This window comes from Panthera pardus, unplaced genomic scaffold, assembly GCF_024362965.1.
Source record: "Panthera pardus isolate Hobbes unplaced genomic scaffold, ASM2436296v1 HiC_scaffold_8, whole genome shotgun sequence".
Classification (NCBI taxonomy): Eukaryota; Metazoa; Chordata; class Mammalia; order Carnivora; family Felidae; genus Panthera; species Panthera pardus.
In genome coordinates, this window is record NW_026527013.1 from 5,535,629 (window position 1) to 5,549,504 (window position 13,876).

Below are 13,876 nucleotides of genomic sequence, written 5' to 3' on the forward strand. Positions count from 1 at the left end.
TTCCCAAAACTCCAGAGATTGAGAGGTTGTTTGGAAAAGTATTTCTTGAAATCTATAACAAGAAATTCAAACGAACTCAACCATCAGGTTAGAAGAATTCCAGCCAAAGGAACGAGGCCAAAAGGAAAGGTGTCAAATTTAGCTATCAGTTGAACTGAGTGGCAGATGACAAGATTAGTTGATAGAACACAGAACACTTCCAGACTGAAATAAGATCTTCACAGGCTTGGTATAGTTGAATCTCACTAATTTTCAACGGGGTTCTGTTAACCCCATCAGTGATTTTTCCAAAAGTTTGAAAACGCAGTTCTAGATCACCGAGGTACTCCATCCTTCATGTTATGCAGGCGTCTGACTCGTGTAAGGTCTGGACAGGTGTATGAAACTCTGGCATTGACACTAGTCTTGAACTCTTTGCCCTTTCATGTGTCTCTTCAGCCCAAAGAAACCTTAGCCCCTACTGTGCTCTACTCTCTGAGCTCTGAATATATTAATCTTCCTCTAAGAAGGAAAGGTAAAAACAAGGGAGGGATTTAATCATAAAAACTTCCCGCTTTCTCAAGGGAGAGAAGGTATCTGCTTTGGATTAAATACCAAAGTGGATTTGAGTAATGATAAACTCGCTTTAAAAAAGAAAAAAGGTGGGCTAAGAAATCGGGTTCAGGCTGGGTAAAACTTTAGGTGTAGAATCCCTTAACACACACACACATACACACCCACAAACACATACACCAACCAGGGGCTCAGTCCAAGTGCCCCTGATCAATAAAACAAGGTAGGCTGGTCTAAGACAAATCACAGACATCGGGAAGACAGCAGTTGCTCAGGACGTGCTCCATCATTATTCCAAGTTCCTACAGGAGTTGACTGCTGAAGCCTGTGACTGGCCCTCTTCATTAAAAACAACAGGTTGGTCTGCTCCGTAAAATGCAGTCAAGGATTATTTTTGTCTTTTCCTAACTCCAAACGGGGACAACTCGACAATTATAAATGATATCCACATTGTTTCAAGAGCTTACTTCTTTGACTTTCAGTGGTCTTCCACTCAGACTATGCTTGTTTAGAACTTCCGCAGCCTTTTTCATGCTTTCTTCCATCTTGAATTCAACAACGCTATGAAGAGCCAAAAGGAGATGAGTGAAACCGGTCCTACAATTGAGAAGGCTCAATTGCCAATAAGTAACTAGACAATACTTACGCACATCCCTTTGGAGGAAGCCACAGACCAGTCAGAAGAGCAAGGAAAGAGGGAAAAAAAAGAAAAACATAGTAAATACCAATGACAATTATATAAATTAAAAATACGATTTATATAACAAGGTTAGTTTTTATATCAACCCTTCTAAGGGGAAGCTCACAGGAATGACTCGCCTAGCCTTCCTTATTAAAAGCTGGGCTCCTTGTTACCTCCTCTGCCTGCACATTACCAGCATTGCACTATAGCTGCTGAAGTTGTAATAAGCAGACCTAAATTCAGGTTCTCCAAGAAATCACACAAACTTTAGATCTGCTTCTCTCTGTACTCAAATCAATTCCTTATCATACTCCTCCTAAATCCATCCCTTCCGTAAATTAAAGCTCATCCTTTTGATTATTCTAAGCCATTCTATTGCACGACAAAATAATTTAATTTTCTCTTTAAACTAGGCCAATTTTAAACATTCAGGTTTTAATAATTGTTTTACAATTTACTGGCACAAAGGCAACTTTTCGGAATCTTTGGTTCACACAACTTTCAAATTCAGCAAACGACCAAGAGTAACATTTTCTAGACAAGAACACACGTTTTACATTAATATACCACCGCTAAAATTCCATGCATAATTCACACACAGCCAATTCCTCTGTTAACAAAGAGACAATGCTGCTATTGGTCCCCAGTTATCCAAATTGGGCATCCAAACAGAATACCAAAAAGCTCTTTGGCCAGCCATTTGGAAAAGCGGGACTCCCGTTTGCAAATCCCCTCCCACCCCACTCAAATGTTTGGCAAAAATCAAACATAGCTACTATAACATGAGCACTCACTGCCTTCCTGATTTCATTCGATTCCACGCCACCATACAGTTACATTTTTCAAGTAGTAAATCCACAGAAGAAATTCTCTCAGACACTTACCCTTGACTTTCCTTCAGCGTCCATTAAGAGCTCCACGTATGTTACCTCACCAACTACAAATCAGTTTCCAGACGACACATAAACCAAGGGAGAAAAGCCAAGAAAACAATGGGAATTTAGAACAATCATCAGCAACCTTGTATGGAGCCTCTGCCTTATAAGAAAGCCCAGAAACACTCCATATTCTCTAAACCACCAAACTAGGCATTACAGGTGTGCAGTAAAAGTAGGTGAGACTCGTTAACAATTATGTCCTTGATTTTCCTCCCACCACAAACAAGCTATTTCCACAGATTTCCGTATCAATTTCCCTGTCTGAAATACTCATTCATGACTAGAGGCAATCCAAATCTATAGGAAAGAAGTCTGCGTGATTCACTTTTTTGGGGAAAGGAGGAAAACAGTTTTGCACGTACACTCTTACTGGTGAAAGCAGGTAAACAGCACACAGGCCGCAATGCCACTGAACTGAGCTCAACTGCTAAATCCAAGGATGTGCACGCACACATGCCCAAAGGGGCGGCTACAGGAGTGCACAAAGCCCTGCATTCAAGAGGGCCACGTGCATAGTTTAATGCTGCTGTTATCACAAAATTCTTAGTTTTTTAACGAGGCACCTCGCGTTTTCATTTTGCACGGGGCCCCACAAAATCTGTAGCTGGTCCTGCGCACAGCACTAGGCTCCATAGTGGTCAGAAGGAGGATGTTCGAGTCTCCGATCGCAAAACCAGAGCAGCATCTGGATTCTCTTCGGTGAGTTAAGGCAGGCTTTTATTCCTCCTGCTTTTTCAACCTTCCCATTGAAAGACAAAGATAAATGTGAATTCAGAGCTCAGTTTGCAACTAACAGTTAAGACACAGGATTCTAATCTACACAAAGGTGGGGAAGGGGTTAAAAATGAAGCATTTCAAAAGGTTCCACAGATTTTCCTCAAGGTTTGGATTGCCAATTCATGACCACCATGACCAGATGTTAGAACCCATCAAGACGACAACCACCAAAATGGCTGCTGAACTTGAAGATGGCACAAAAAGAACAGAAATTTAAAGTGTTAACTTGGAGAAAAATCTCTAAGCGGGCTCTCCAAAGTCAAGCAAGTGGTTTTGTACTCAGGAATATCCTTTTTGAAAAAGGATTATCTTTATGATAGTAAAGCCTTCTCCAATTCAGTGTTCAAGTTTGGTTTAACAGTACAAGGGTAAACGTAAGCCTCTTAATGGCCTTGACAAGCCCTGCCTATTCTAATTCATTTGTCCAAAGGAAATTAAAATTATAAGGAATTTAAAATACATCAAGGAATGATGTGAATGTAAAGTAGGAAAAAATTACTTCTAAAAATTAACAATTTGAAGGGAGTATTTATTAGCAATATACTTGCATGGCCACATTGACAACAAGAAGGCCAAGTGTTCAAAGTCACCTCCCCTTGTCTTTTTTTGGTACGTTACAGAACCAGACCAGCACTGTGCACAAAACAGGAAGGAGAATGAATGCAAAGAAACGAGTGGAAATAGGGGCTGGTGTAATTTAACTTTTGGAGTATGTACTCCTGTGGGGCAAACTGAAAATGATCAGCCAAGGGACAGTCATACAAATTGGCTTTATTTCACCCTTACAAAAGGAAAGCAATTCCAAAAAAGTTGTGGCCATTCCTGAGGCCATGTTTTTAAACAGCCATTCATTTCAACAGCAGCAGCCATTTGAGGACCAACAGCCTTTATCTCCACTTTGATAAAAATGCCAAGTAATGTCAAGACAGTGAAGAGACCTCAAATTTATTTTCTACAAGCGGGGACTACCACCTAGTGACCTTAAAACTAAATAATCACAATCTCTAACTCAAGACAACTATGTTGTCAGAATTCAAATACTGTTGCGTTTGATAAGTATCTAGTCCGTGTCCATAAAGACACTTTATCAAAACTGTCATTGCACCCTAGAAACCAAGTCCAAACCAAACTTTTTTCCAAAAAGCCAGGTTCAGAAATTAGGGCTTTGCCCACTTAACATTCTAGTGATGGCACACATCCAACTTCAATCCTTAGCACCAAAACTTTGTTTAAAATGTCCTTTCTTATTTTCCCCCCCAAATGGTATAGTTGTTCAGTAAAAACAAAAAAATCACATTAAAAAAAACCCTCCACCCTGTCCGTTTAGCCACAGATTAGGAAGTCATCGTGGCTCTGGCACGAGTAGTGCTGTTCCTGAGGACCGTTAAGAATAACCGTGTCCCTCGTCAATTGCCAATCTCTACCCTGAGAGACTGCCTTGATTCAGAGATGTAAGCAAATCAGTATACAAGATACGCAACAGGTGCTAGTTCGTACTTCCCTAGAGGAAGATATAATGAGGACCACCTCTCTTTTCAGTTCTACAGGATTAAAACAAAAACCTGTTCAGTCCGAACAACTAGCAACAAAACTCTGAAGGTAAAATCTGCCAACCATGCACAGTCTGCTCGCAGCCAATGAAACTACGTTTAAGAAAGCAAATCCACCACAGCAGAGGAGCTAGGACTGAGAGGCAGAGGTAACAAATTGGCAGTAAGTAGCAAGTCTCTCTGAAATGGAACTCGCAGGTACTGATGAAAAATACAGTTGTTCCTCTCCCTTCCTGAACATGGATGGAATCCATGGAATCTCAAGAGGAGGTGCTAGGAAATCCTTCTGAGCTTTAAACATCAAAACATCTATATGAAAAAACTAAGACTTCGAAAAATCTGACAAACGTTATCACCTACCTTTAGTTTAAAATGCTCCAAGTCACCTTTAACCAACATTTACATGGATTATTAAAAGCATTGCCTCAAGAATAAAACACATCATGAGGATCAGCAGAATGAACACGCAACCCAAAATGAAGTCAGGAAGTCCCTAGGAGCTACTGTGATTTAACACTCCCGCTCATATTTTTATCACCAAGAGTATTTGTTTCTGTATTCTCATTTACTCTGAAACTGACCCCCCCCCCAAAAAGATGACGTATGGAGGCCAAAACTTCACTGAAGAGAATTCACATGTGAAAAGGCCTATAATTTAAAAGATGGGGTTGGAGGGGGAAGGCTCAAAAGTAGGGTATGTTATCAAATGCATTCCCCTCAAACACATTTCAAGTCTCAGCTGGCTGCTCTCATAGAGGGGTACACGGAACAAATGAGTATTTTAACTTGTATCTTTAATACATAGACAACATGAAACGTGGCAAAATAATTATTCTACACGATGTCTACTTAATTTAATGGACAAACTGGATACTTATGGAGCCCGTTCTTGCTACTTTCATAGCAAAAGCTGAAGAGCACTACTTCTCTAACTAAACCAAAACCTACCAAGTAAGCTGAGGCAGGCTACACTGTCCAGGTTCAACCCAAGTACCCCCAGATATAGATGTTTTAGCATAATTCTTTAAAAAATGCAGGCTGAATTTACAAAACAGGAAAACACAAAGGAACAAAAGGACTGGATATGGATTTTTACTTAAACTGAAAATAAAGTTCGGCTCCATAAATCCACAACACAGGTTGTCTTCAAGGGCCAAGGGAGACTTTCTTCTGGACTACACTTGCCCTCTGGGCCTCAGTTTTCTGTCAGCTGGAATCTGAAATTTACTTAGAGTGATGCATTAAATGAGGACAGGATTAAGTGCTTAAAGAAATCCTTGCTTACACAGGTCAACCTGACTGCTGATAAACTTGGGATTGATTGAGAGTAAACTCCATCATGGACTTTCCTTTATTCCTCCAACTGTGCTGTTTACTCAGGGCAGGTCCAACTCAGGCCTGTCTGGTTACAACCGCCCCACCTCGATGTGCCAACTACCTGGTCAGGCCAGGAGAACAAGAACAAGCAGCCCAATAACCAATAAGGAGCTTTTATTCATCCACACAGGACTTCCCAGTAACGCAGCACAGCACCAAGTGTAAATTCCCCAGAGCGCCGTTTTTCACCCAGTCCTTAAGGTCAAACACCTGCAACGTGATTCCAATCTGTCAAGGGGTGAAAACTGGGTGACTGGGACCTGGTGTGACAATCGCCAATTCAAATTTCCTATTACCCTGACTCTCAGTTTGGTTTCAACCCAGCAACTCTTTGGTGTCCACAGCAGCCATTTATTTGTTCCATGTAATATCTCCGTTAAAAATAAACATGGTCAAGAGAAAGGACAATAGAAACCTTTCCTTTGTTCCATCAGGACACTTAGAACAGGAAGAGGAAAGTTCAGCGTTCAATTCTATGGGCTGTGAAAACTGTTGAAGCCACATCCCTGACCAATATAGGGGGATGGGGATGGGTGGGTAGTGAGCAGAAAAGGCAGCCCGACTCAGGACAAAACAAGCTTTCCATGCATTTTCTCTTTAAACTCAGTGATGCTGATTTCATGATAGTGTTACCAAACAGCTGGGCACCAAACAAGCTTTGTGACCCCATCCAGGGGAAAAGGCAAAGTGACCAATTCACAGAATACACATGTCATTAATAGGATGTCCTAGAATGTTGCCAAAGGCTAAAACTTAAGACGGACAACATACGCCCGGTGGCCATGTAAGGGGGTAAAGATCAGGAATCACGGAGGGGTACAAGAGGCAATCTCAGGCATGATTAGCCTTAGAAAAGCTCTGGTCATGCCACTTTAAAGCATCTAGTTTAGTTCTGAGAGGTGGCAATCAGACAGTGTTGCAGTGACAGGACATTTCCCAGACCTTTCAGTTGAAGACAACTAATGAAGCTTATTCCACTGGTTTCCTGAAACAGCAAAACTCTTAAAAGGCAGACCAATAAAAAGCGTCTGGGTTATAACAAGCCAGGTCTCTGCAGCTGGTCCACTCTGGAGATTACCTTGAGACTGACGCTTTTAGGGTGCTAACTGTCCCTAGCTGCGGCAACAGGCCTTCAAAAAATAAAAACTTACTTGCAACAGGTTTCAAGTAAATACTACAGATTTCAAATAAGCACCTACACGTTTTCAGCATACCAAGAAACGAATAAAACTGTAATTTTAAATCTCATAATAAAAATAAGAACATTTTTAAGGAGGCCTATGTACGTGAACAGTAAACTTCAGACTTCCCATGCTGAACAGAAGCATTACCATAAAAAATTACCTTTCTCTTACGAATTCCCTTTACCCACAATACAATACTGCAAATAACTGAAACAGAAAAATAATTAATTTAACCTATACAGGGGAGCTCTAAACAAGAACATTTTAAGATTTGTTTAAAATAACTGATTTACTGCACACCTGTAATTCTAAGTTACACCACCAAAAAAATACACTGAAAGGGCTGAGCCAGGGCATTCATAGCAGTATGCCAGGGGAATATGAGAACCAGTTTGGAAGTATCCGAATAAACCACCAGGCTGGCCCCACACTTAATACAGTGCAAAATAGGAAATTGAGGTGAACTGCTTCTACATCCAGAAACGTCATGGCTGCTGCTGCTACCAGCTTTAAGGCTTCCAAAACTGAATTACTGAATGGTAAAGCAGTAAAAATGTCACCTACTTTATCCATCATGTCCCAAAACTGGTTCACACACTCCTAAAAATAAAAAATAATTTGGCCTGCCATCTCTTACAAAATTCTAACAATTGCATTTTCAAAGCCACATTCCTGGTTCTTGGAACTACTATACCTTATTATCAATGGAAGTAGCAATTCAGCGGTTCAACCAAATCACAAAAACACAAATTTGGGAGTTATTCCAAAAACTAATTCGAATGAGACCCAACTGTACTGTACAGAAATTCTAAGCTTGTATTGAAGCAGCAGTCCCAAAAACCAAGAACACTGCATCTGGGATGCCACAGGACACGCCCTTCAGACAAAAAGAAGAAACTTCACTCTTGCCCTAGGAGCATTGGCAGGAATGATTTGGCTGATCGAGGCAGGAAAACAAATCTCACACCGAAACATTTTTCCCTCCGTGTTATCTGGAGAACTACTACACGGGAGCAGCCTACATGACTGTACAGAGAAGTTCACGGGGCCCAGTGCTTCTGGCACGTCATGGATGGGACAAGGACGGCAGTGGGCCAGTCATAATTTCGAAACCCGATGCTGGGAGCACCAGTACACATACCAAAATGGCCTAGCCAAGTGGCATCTCTGCCACTGAAATGTTAATCATTGGACAATTCAAACTTGCATCTCTTTTCGTTATGAATGCTCCAGAAAACCAGTAACTTTCAGTCCTTCAAAAAGACTCCATTTAAGGGTAATTTGATTCTAGTTTCCCTTGGGGGAGACCTCAAGGCATCAGACAAATTGTTCTCTATCAATAGTTTCGTCTAAACCAGGGCTGAGCAATCTCTTCAGCCCTGAGTGCCACCAGCAGGGCCAAGAATCAGGAAAGAAAGAAGACAAAAGCAGAACGAGAATGTGAAAAGGAAGAGGATCCGTATGGTGTGCACAGGGGGTGAGGCAGAGGACCACAGGGACAGCCGGCCTCCTAGGACCTCCTGGTGGCAGCAGAGCTGGCCCGGGACACCGGGCCGCTACTGGCATTTGCCGGCAAGAACGGCACTGCCCGGCAGATGCCTTCTTTTGAGCTGTCCAATTGCCAACCTAACCCGTGTTTCTTCCCAGGGTGGAAAAAGCCCAAGTTTAAATACAAGCTCATGTTGTAGAATTTAGAAGCTGAGCAGCGCAAGTTCCAACTACCAAATTTTGATCCCAGGAAGACATCCACAAAATTTAAACAAACTACCTTCCCTCCAGAATTAAAAGGCTAAAAAAAAATTTTTAAAGGAAAACCTCTCCCACCTAATATGAAGAAATCAAAAAATTTCCTTAACACAAAGAGGTTCCCCTCAAGCTTAATCAAAGTCCTATTAACCATATTAAGCCAGTAAAATCATTTGTAGGCCAAAGGACCATACAAACCACCCTGTTTGACACACAGGTGCATGACCACACAAAAAAGTAGGGTGGGTAAAGCGGCTTAACTCTCAAGCCTGGACAGAACACAATGCTCTACCCAGATCAACTTCCACTGACGAAAAATAACCAAGGAATTAGCCACAGAAAAGATGACGCGTCGACCTTCTTACCCTACTCGACCACCAGTACCATTACCTTTTTCTTTAACCAGGTCTTTAAGTGACTGCCATTTCACATCAAAAGGTATGTTTGTAATGAAGGCTCTGTATCTTTTAGTTGGATTGGCATATGGCTCAAAGCGATTGCCTCCTCTTTTTATGTTTTTCTCCTTCCTCTTCTCATTCTGAGTAGGTCGCTCTCCTTCACTGAATTCGAAGGGAAAAAAAAGGGTCCATATGTTAGCACAACATGAAAGACAGTATTCGATTTGCCAGATTTAGAATTCCACATAGTTACATCCATCACAAGACTAATCTTGACTTTGTTCTGAGACATTCAAACTTCAGTGCTCCTAGAGCAGAAAGGTACAGTAGCACACTCCTTAAAACCCACATATCAAGAAGCCATTCCCAATAAACTGTGCTCTCCTCTGCCTTCACACATTCCTAGGGGATATAATAGAAATAGGAGCCAGGAGCCAACTCCCTGTCCAAGGTGTTTTCATTTCATGCCAGAAACAGGAAAAAAGAAGGGAAGATTTGCAAGATTTCATGGAACAGAAATGAGCTGGTGCACATAGGCCCAATCAACTTTAACTTCACAAATAAAACTACCTTTTTATTTTGGGGGGGGGGGGAATGTTTTTTAAGCTGGAATATAAAATGGTACAGCCACTACAGAAAAGCTTGGCAGTCACTCAAAAAGTTAAAACACATAATTACCATATGACCCAACAATTCTACTCCTGGGTACAGATCCAAAAGAAGTGACAGGAAGGAGGAAATACTTGTACACCAAATAGCGTTATTCATAATAGCCAAGAGGTGGAAACAACCCAAGGGTCCACCAACAGATGAATGGAATAAAGAAATGTGGTACAGCCATAAAGAGATTCTTCAGCCATAAAAAGGCACGGAATGCTGATACATGCTGCAACACAGATGAAGTTTGAAAACATTATACTACGCAAAGTAAGTCAGACATAGAGGAAGACAGAATAGAGGTTTCCAGAAGCTGGAGGGAGTTGGGAAAGGGGTTACTGTTTAATGGATGAGAGTTTCTGTTTGGGATGAGAAAGAAAGTTCTGAAAATGGACAGTGGTATATGCTCAACATTGTACTTAATTCCCCTGAACTATACACTTAACATGGTTAAAACGGCACATTTTACGTACATTTTACCACAATTTTTTTTTTAACAGTAAAGAAGTCATTCTCTATACAACCCTAGGAAAACCAAAGTCTGAGCAACCCAGGTAGGTAAAAAACAATATGCAGCCAACGATCCCACCTTCAGCAAAGGGTGAATGTTCTTCTGGCGTGGCTTTTCCTATAATACTCTCTACCTTTCTGTGTCAGGAGTCTCCATGCCATAACACTTCGTTTCTAAGCTCTACAGATACAAATTCAGCTTAGATTAGAAGGTTTCACAAGCAAACCTCCAAAGCACAGAATCAGACATTAGGCTGGAAACTTAGGCGACAGCACAGAGAAACAGGCCAGTGTGTGTGGCCAGGGCAGGGCCCACACATAGGCCAAGCGAAGCTACTCCATGAGCTGCCTGCCCACTCTTGTTCAGCCCCCTGTGACTACAGGCAGACACCGGTAAGAGGTGATCAGGAACAAATGGGGATCCAACAGACACAGGAAGTTCTCTTGCTTCCTACACTGGGTCCTGCACTTTCTGCTTACAGAGCCCTATGCTTTCCCCCAGTGAAAATGCAGAAAACTCCCAAACCACAGATTTTAGCAGACTTTGTGATCCATGACTAAAACGGAAAAACAAAAAGCCAAGATTGTCTATTACTGATTTACAAACCCACCTTCGTTTAATTAAAGGGCTGACCTTTACTCTAGGATACGTCTTCCTTGCATGGGAAAAGTAGTGTTCAAATACCAGATGATAGCTTAGAGAAGTATTTACTTGGGGGGGGGGGGGATTTTTTTTTTTAAATGTTTATTTATTTTTGAGACAGAGAGAAACAGCGCATGAACGGGGGAGGGTCAGAGAGAGAGGGAGACACAGAATCAGAAGCAGGCTCCAGGCTCTGAGCTGTTGGCACAGAGCCTGATGCGGGGCTCGAACTCGCGGACCATGAGATCATGACCTGAGCCGAAGTCCAACGATTAACCGACCGAGCCACCCAGACACCCCCAAAAAAAATTTTTAAGTAATCTATATGCCCCCCATGAGGCTTTAACTCATGACCCTGAGATCAAGAGTCACATGCCGTACCAAATGAGCCACCCAGCCACCCCCCTTGGAAAATTTTAATGTTATCAACTTAGCAACTTTTTTATAAACCCCAGAGTTTCTTCTGCTGGTCCCTCATATCCAAACACAAGGGTGCCAAGTGGTAACCCAGTGAAAGTATCCTCCTAGGCAAAAGTAAGGAAAGCAGCTTCCTCCATGATTTTAACGACACCAACATGCAATAAATAGACTTCCTTCACAGAGGCTGGCAGATGTGGAGGGATATGGCCACTCTAGTCTCTAAATTCCTAGAATTCTACGGTCTACCCAGGTTCACACGAGATCCTTCTCAGGCTGACTGCACACCACAAGCAGATCTCAAAGGAATCCCTCAACCACCAGAGACCACCTGTCTATGCCATACGAAAGTCCCACACCAAAGTCTGCCGAAGAGCGCATTTGCCAAAGTGTCTCTTGTTCCTGGCAGATAGGAGGAAAGTGTTAGTAAAAATCAATAAAATGTAGATCAACCTACCTTCATGGACCTACAGGGAGGGTCTGTGCATAAAAAAGTATTTCAATATCTAGTTTCTTTTAAAACCTAAATACTCTATGATTTATGTTAAAAAACATCATCCTGACACAAAGTCCATGACACAGTAATAGCTGCATCTGTGTTTTCACAGACCTGCTCAGTTCATCTACTAGTTACAAAATGTATCAACAACTAATTACAGCCAAAGCAGGTAACAAAGTGTCTAGCCTACATTCTGCAGATCATTATGGCTGAGAATAAACTAGCTACCCAATCTAACCACAGAAGCTGGGTATTTGGTTTGGGGTTAATCCCTATCACATGGCTCACCATCAAGCAAGCAGCTCATATGGATTATGCCCAAGATGTGAGCACAGCACTCTGTACCCCAATCCTTCTCTGGCTCATCATTTTCACGGAGAAGTTTCATCCTAAGTAAAAGGGGTCAGAACTATCATCACTTCCAGCTTCCCAAAAAACTGACCTTTTTGTAAACCCAAAGATCACTACCAATTCTTCTTTTTAAAAAATGTTTTCATAATCTCTACATCCAACATGAGGCTTGCACTCACGACCCCGAGATCAAAAGTCACCTGTTCTACGGACTGAAACAGCCAGGTGCCTGCCCCTTTGTAAACTTTTCTTTTGTCTCAAGTAATATCTACACGACCAACCCCTCTTGACAGAATTGCAGACCACCCTCAAAGAAATCCCACTCAAAATACACATTCAACTATGGAGAATGTGAGGGTTTTAAGAGTGGTATCCTCGGGGTGCCTGGGTGGTTCACTCGGTTCAGCATCCCAACTCGTGATTTTGGTTCAGGTCACGATCTCGTGGTTCATGAGTTCAAGCCTGCATCACACTCTGTGCTGACAGTGCAGAGCCTAAGTGGGATTCTCTTTCTCCCTGTTCCTCCCTCGACTGTGCTCTCAAAATAAATAAACTTAAAAAAAAAGTGGTATCCTGAATGCCCAATTTGATTTTCTCACTTATCTTCAGGATAAAATTGGGGGAATATCCTTCTATAGCCCTAAGATATTTATAACATTTCATTCCGAAAACCTTTTAGAAGTTTTTAGGGGCACCTGGGTGGCTCAGTCCGTTAAGCGGCCAACTTCGTCCCAGGTCATGATCTCGCAGTTGAGGAGTTTGAGCCCAGCATCAGGACAGCTTCAGAGTCGCTGTCTCCCTCTCTCTTTGCTCTTACCCAACTCACACTATCTCTCTCTCAAAAAATAAACATTAAAAAAAATTAAAGAAAAAAAAGTAAATGTTTATAAGTGGATTATATTTTGAAATTGATAAACTGCTTACTCCCAGATACCCCAAATTTAGATTACAGACCTTAAAAATATTAAACACACACCTACCATATGACCCAATCATTCACAGCTACTTATCCAAGAGAAAATAAAGCATATATTCATACAAGAACTTGTACCTAAATGTTCACAGCAACATTTGTAATACCCTGAAACTGGAAATCTGTCTACTAAACAGGTAAATGAAAAACCAAATTGTAGTAGAACCATAAGCTGAAATACTACTCAGCAACAAAAAGTAAAAAACTATACACAACAAAAGGGAATCTCAACACAATCCTACTCGAACCAGACCAAAACAAGGAGTGTAACATAGGATCCCATCATATAAAAGTTTGTATTTGAGAAAATCTAATCTGGCAAACTAATCCACACCAAGGTTTCTCAGCCTCAGCACTACGGGCATCCCCGCCAGAAGCTTTGCTGTGTGGGACTGCCGCATGCATCCCTGACCTCTACCCAAGAGGTTCCAGTAGCAACCCCATCCCTCAGTCTTACAGCGAAAAACAAAGATGTCTCCAAGACACTTCTAAATGTACCCCGGAGAGGAAAAAAGTCAAGAGACTTTGTTGAGAACCACTGATGCATACTGAAGGAAAGCAGATCTAGGGCTGGGGGTAGGGGGAGAGAACTCCGAAGATTACAGAGGAGAGAAAAAACTTG

General features: G+C 41.7%; 1 protein-coding gene across 11 annotated transcripts in view; it reads right to left on the reverse strand.

Annotated features, from left to right (window-relative positions):
* The window catches only part of HNRNPM (heterogeneous nuclear ribonucleoprotein M), a 297,886-nt gene that overhangs the window by 20,747 nt on the left and 263,263 nt on the right, over positions 1–13,876 (reverse strand). For 9 of the 11 annotated variants that reach the window (XM_053897385.1, XM_053897384.1, XM_053897380.1 and 6 more), the window contains exon 2: positions 1,020–1,112. In XM_053897385.1, coding sequence (XP_053753360.1) covers positions 1,020–1,097 — 78 coding nt within the window. In that variant the 5' untranslated portion in view covers positions 1,098–1,112. Of the gene's footprint in view, positions 1–1,019; positions 1,114–1,198; positions 1,207–2,118; positions 2,172–9,196; positions 9,367–13,876 lie in introns of all 11 variants that reach the window. The other 2 variants (XM_019427956.2, XM_019427949.2) reach the window with 1 other exon arrangement.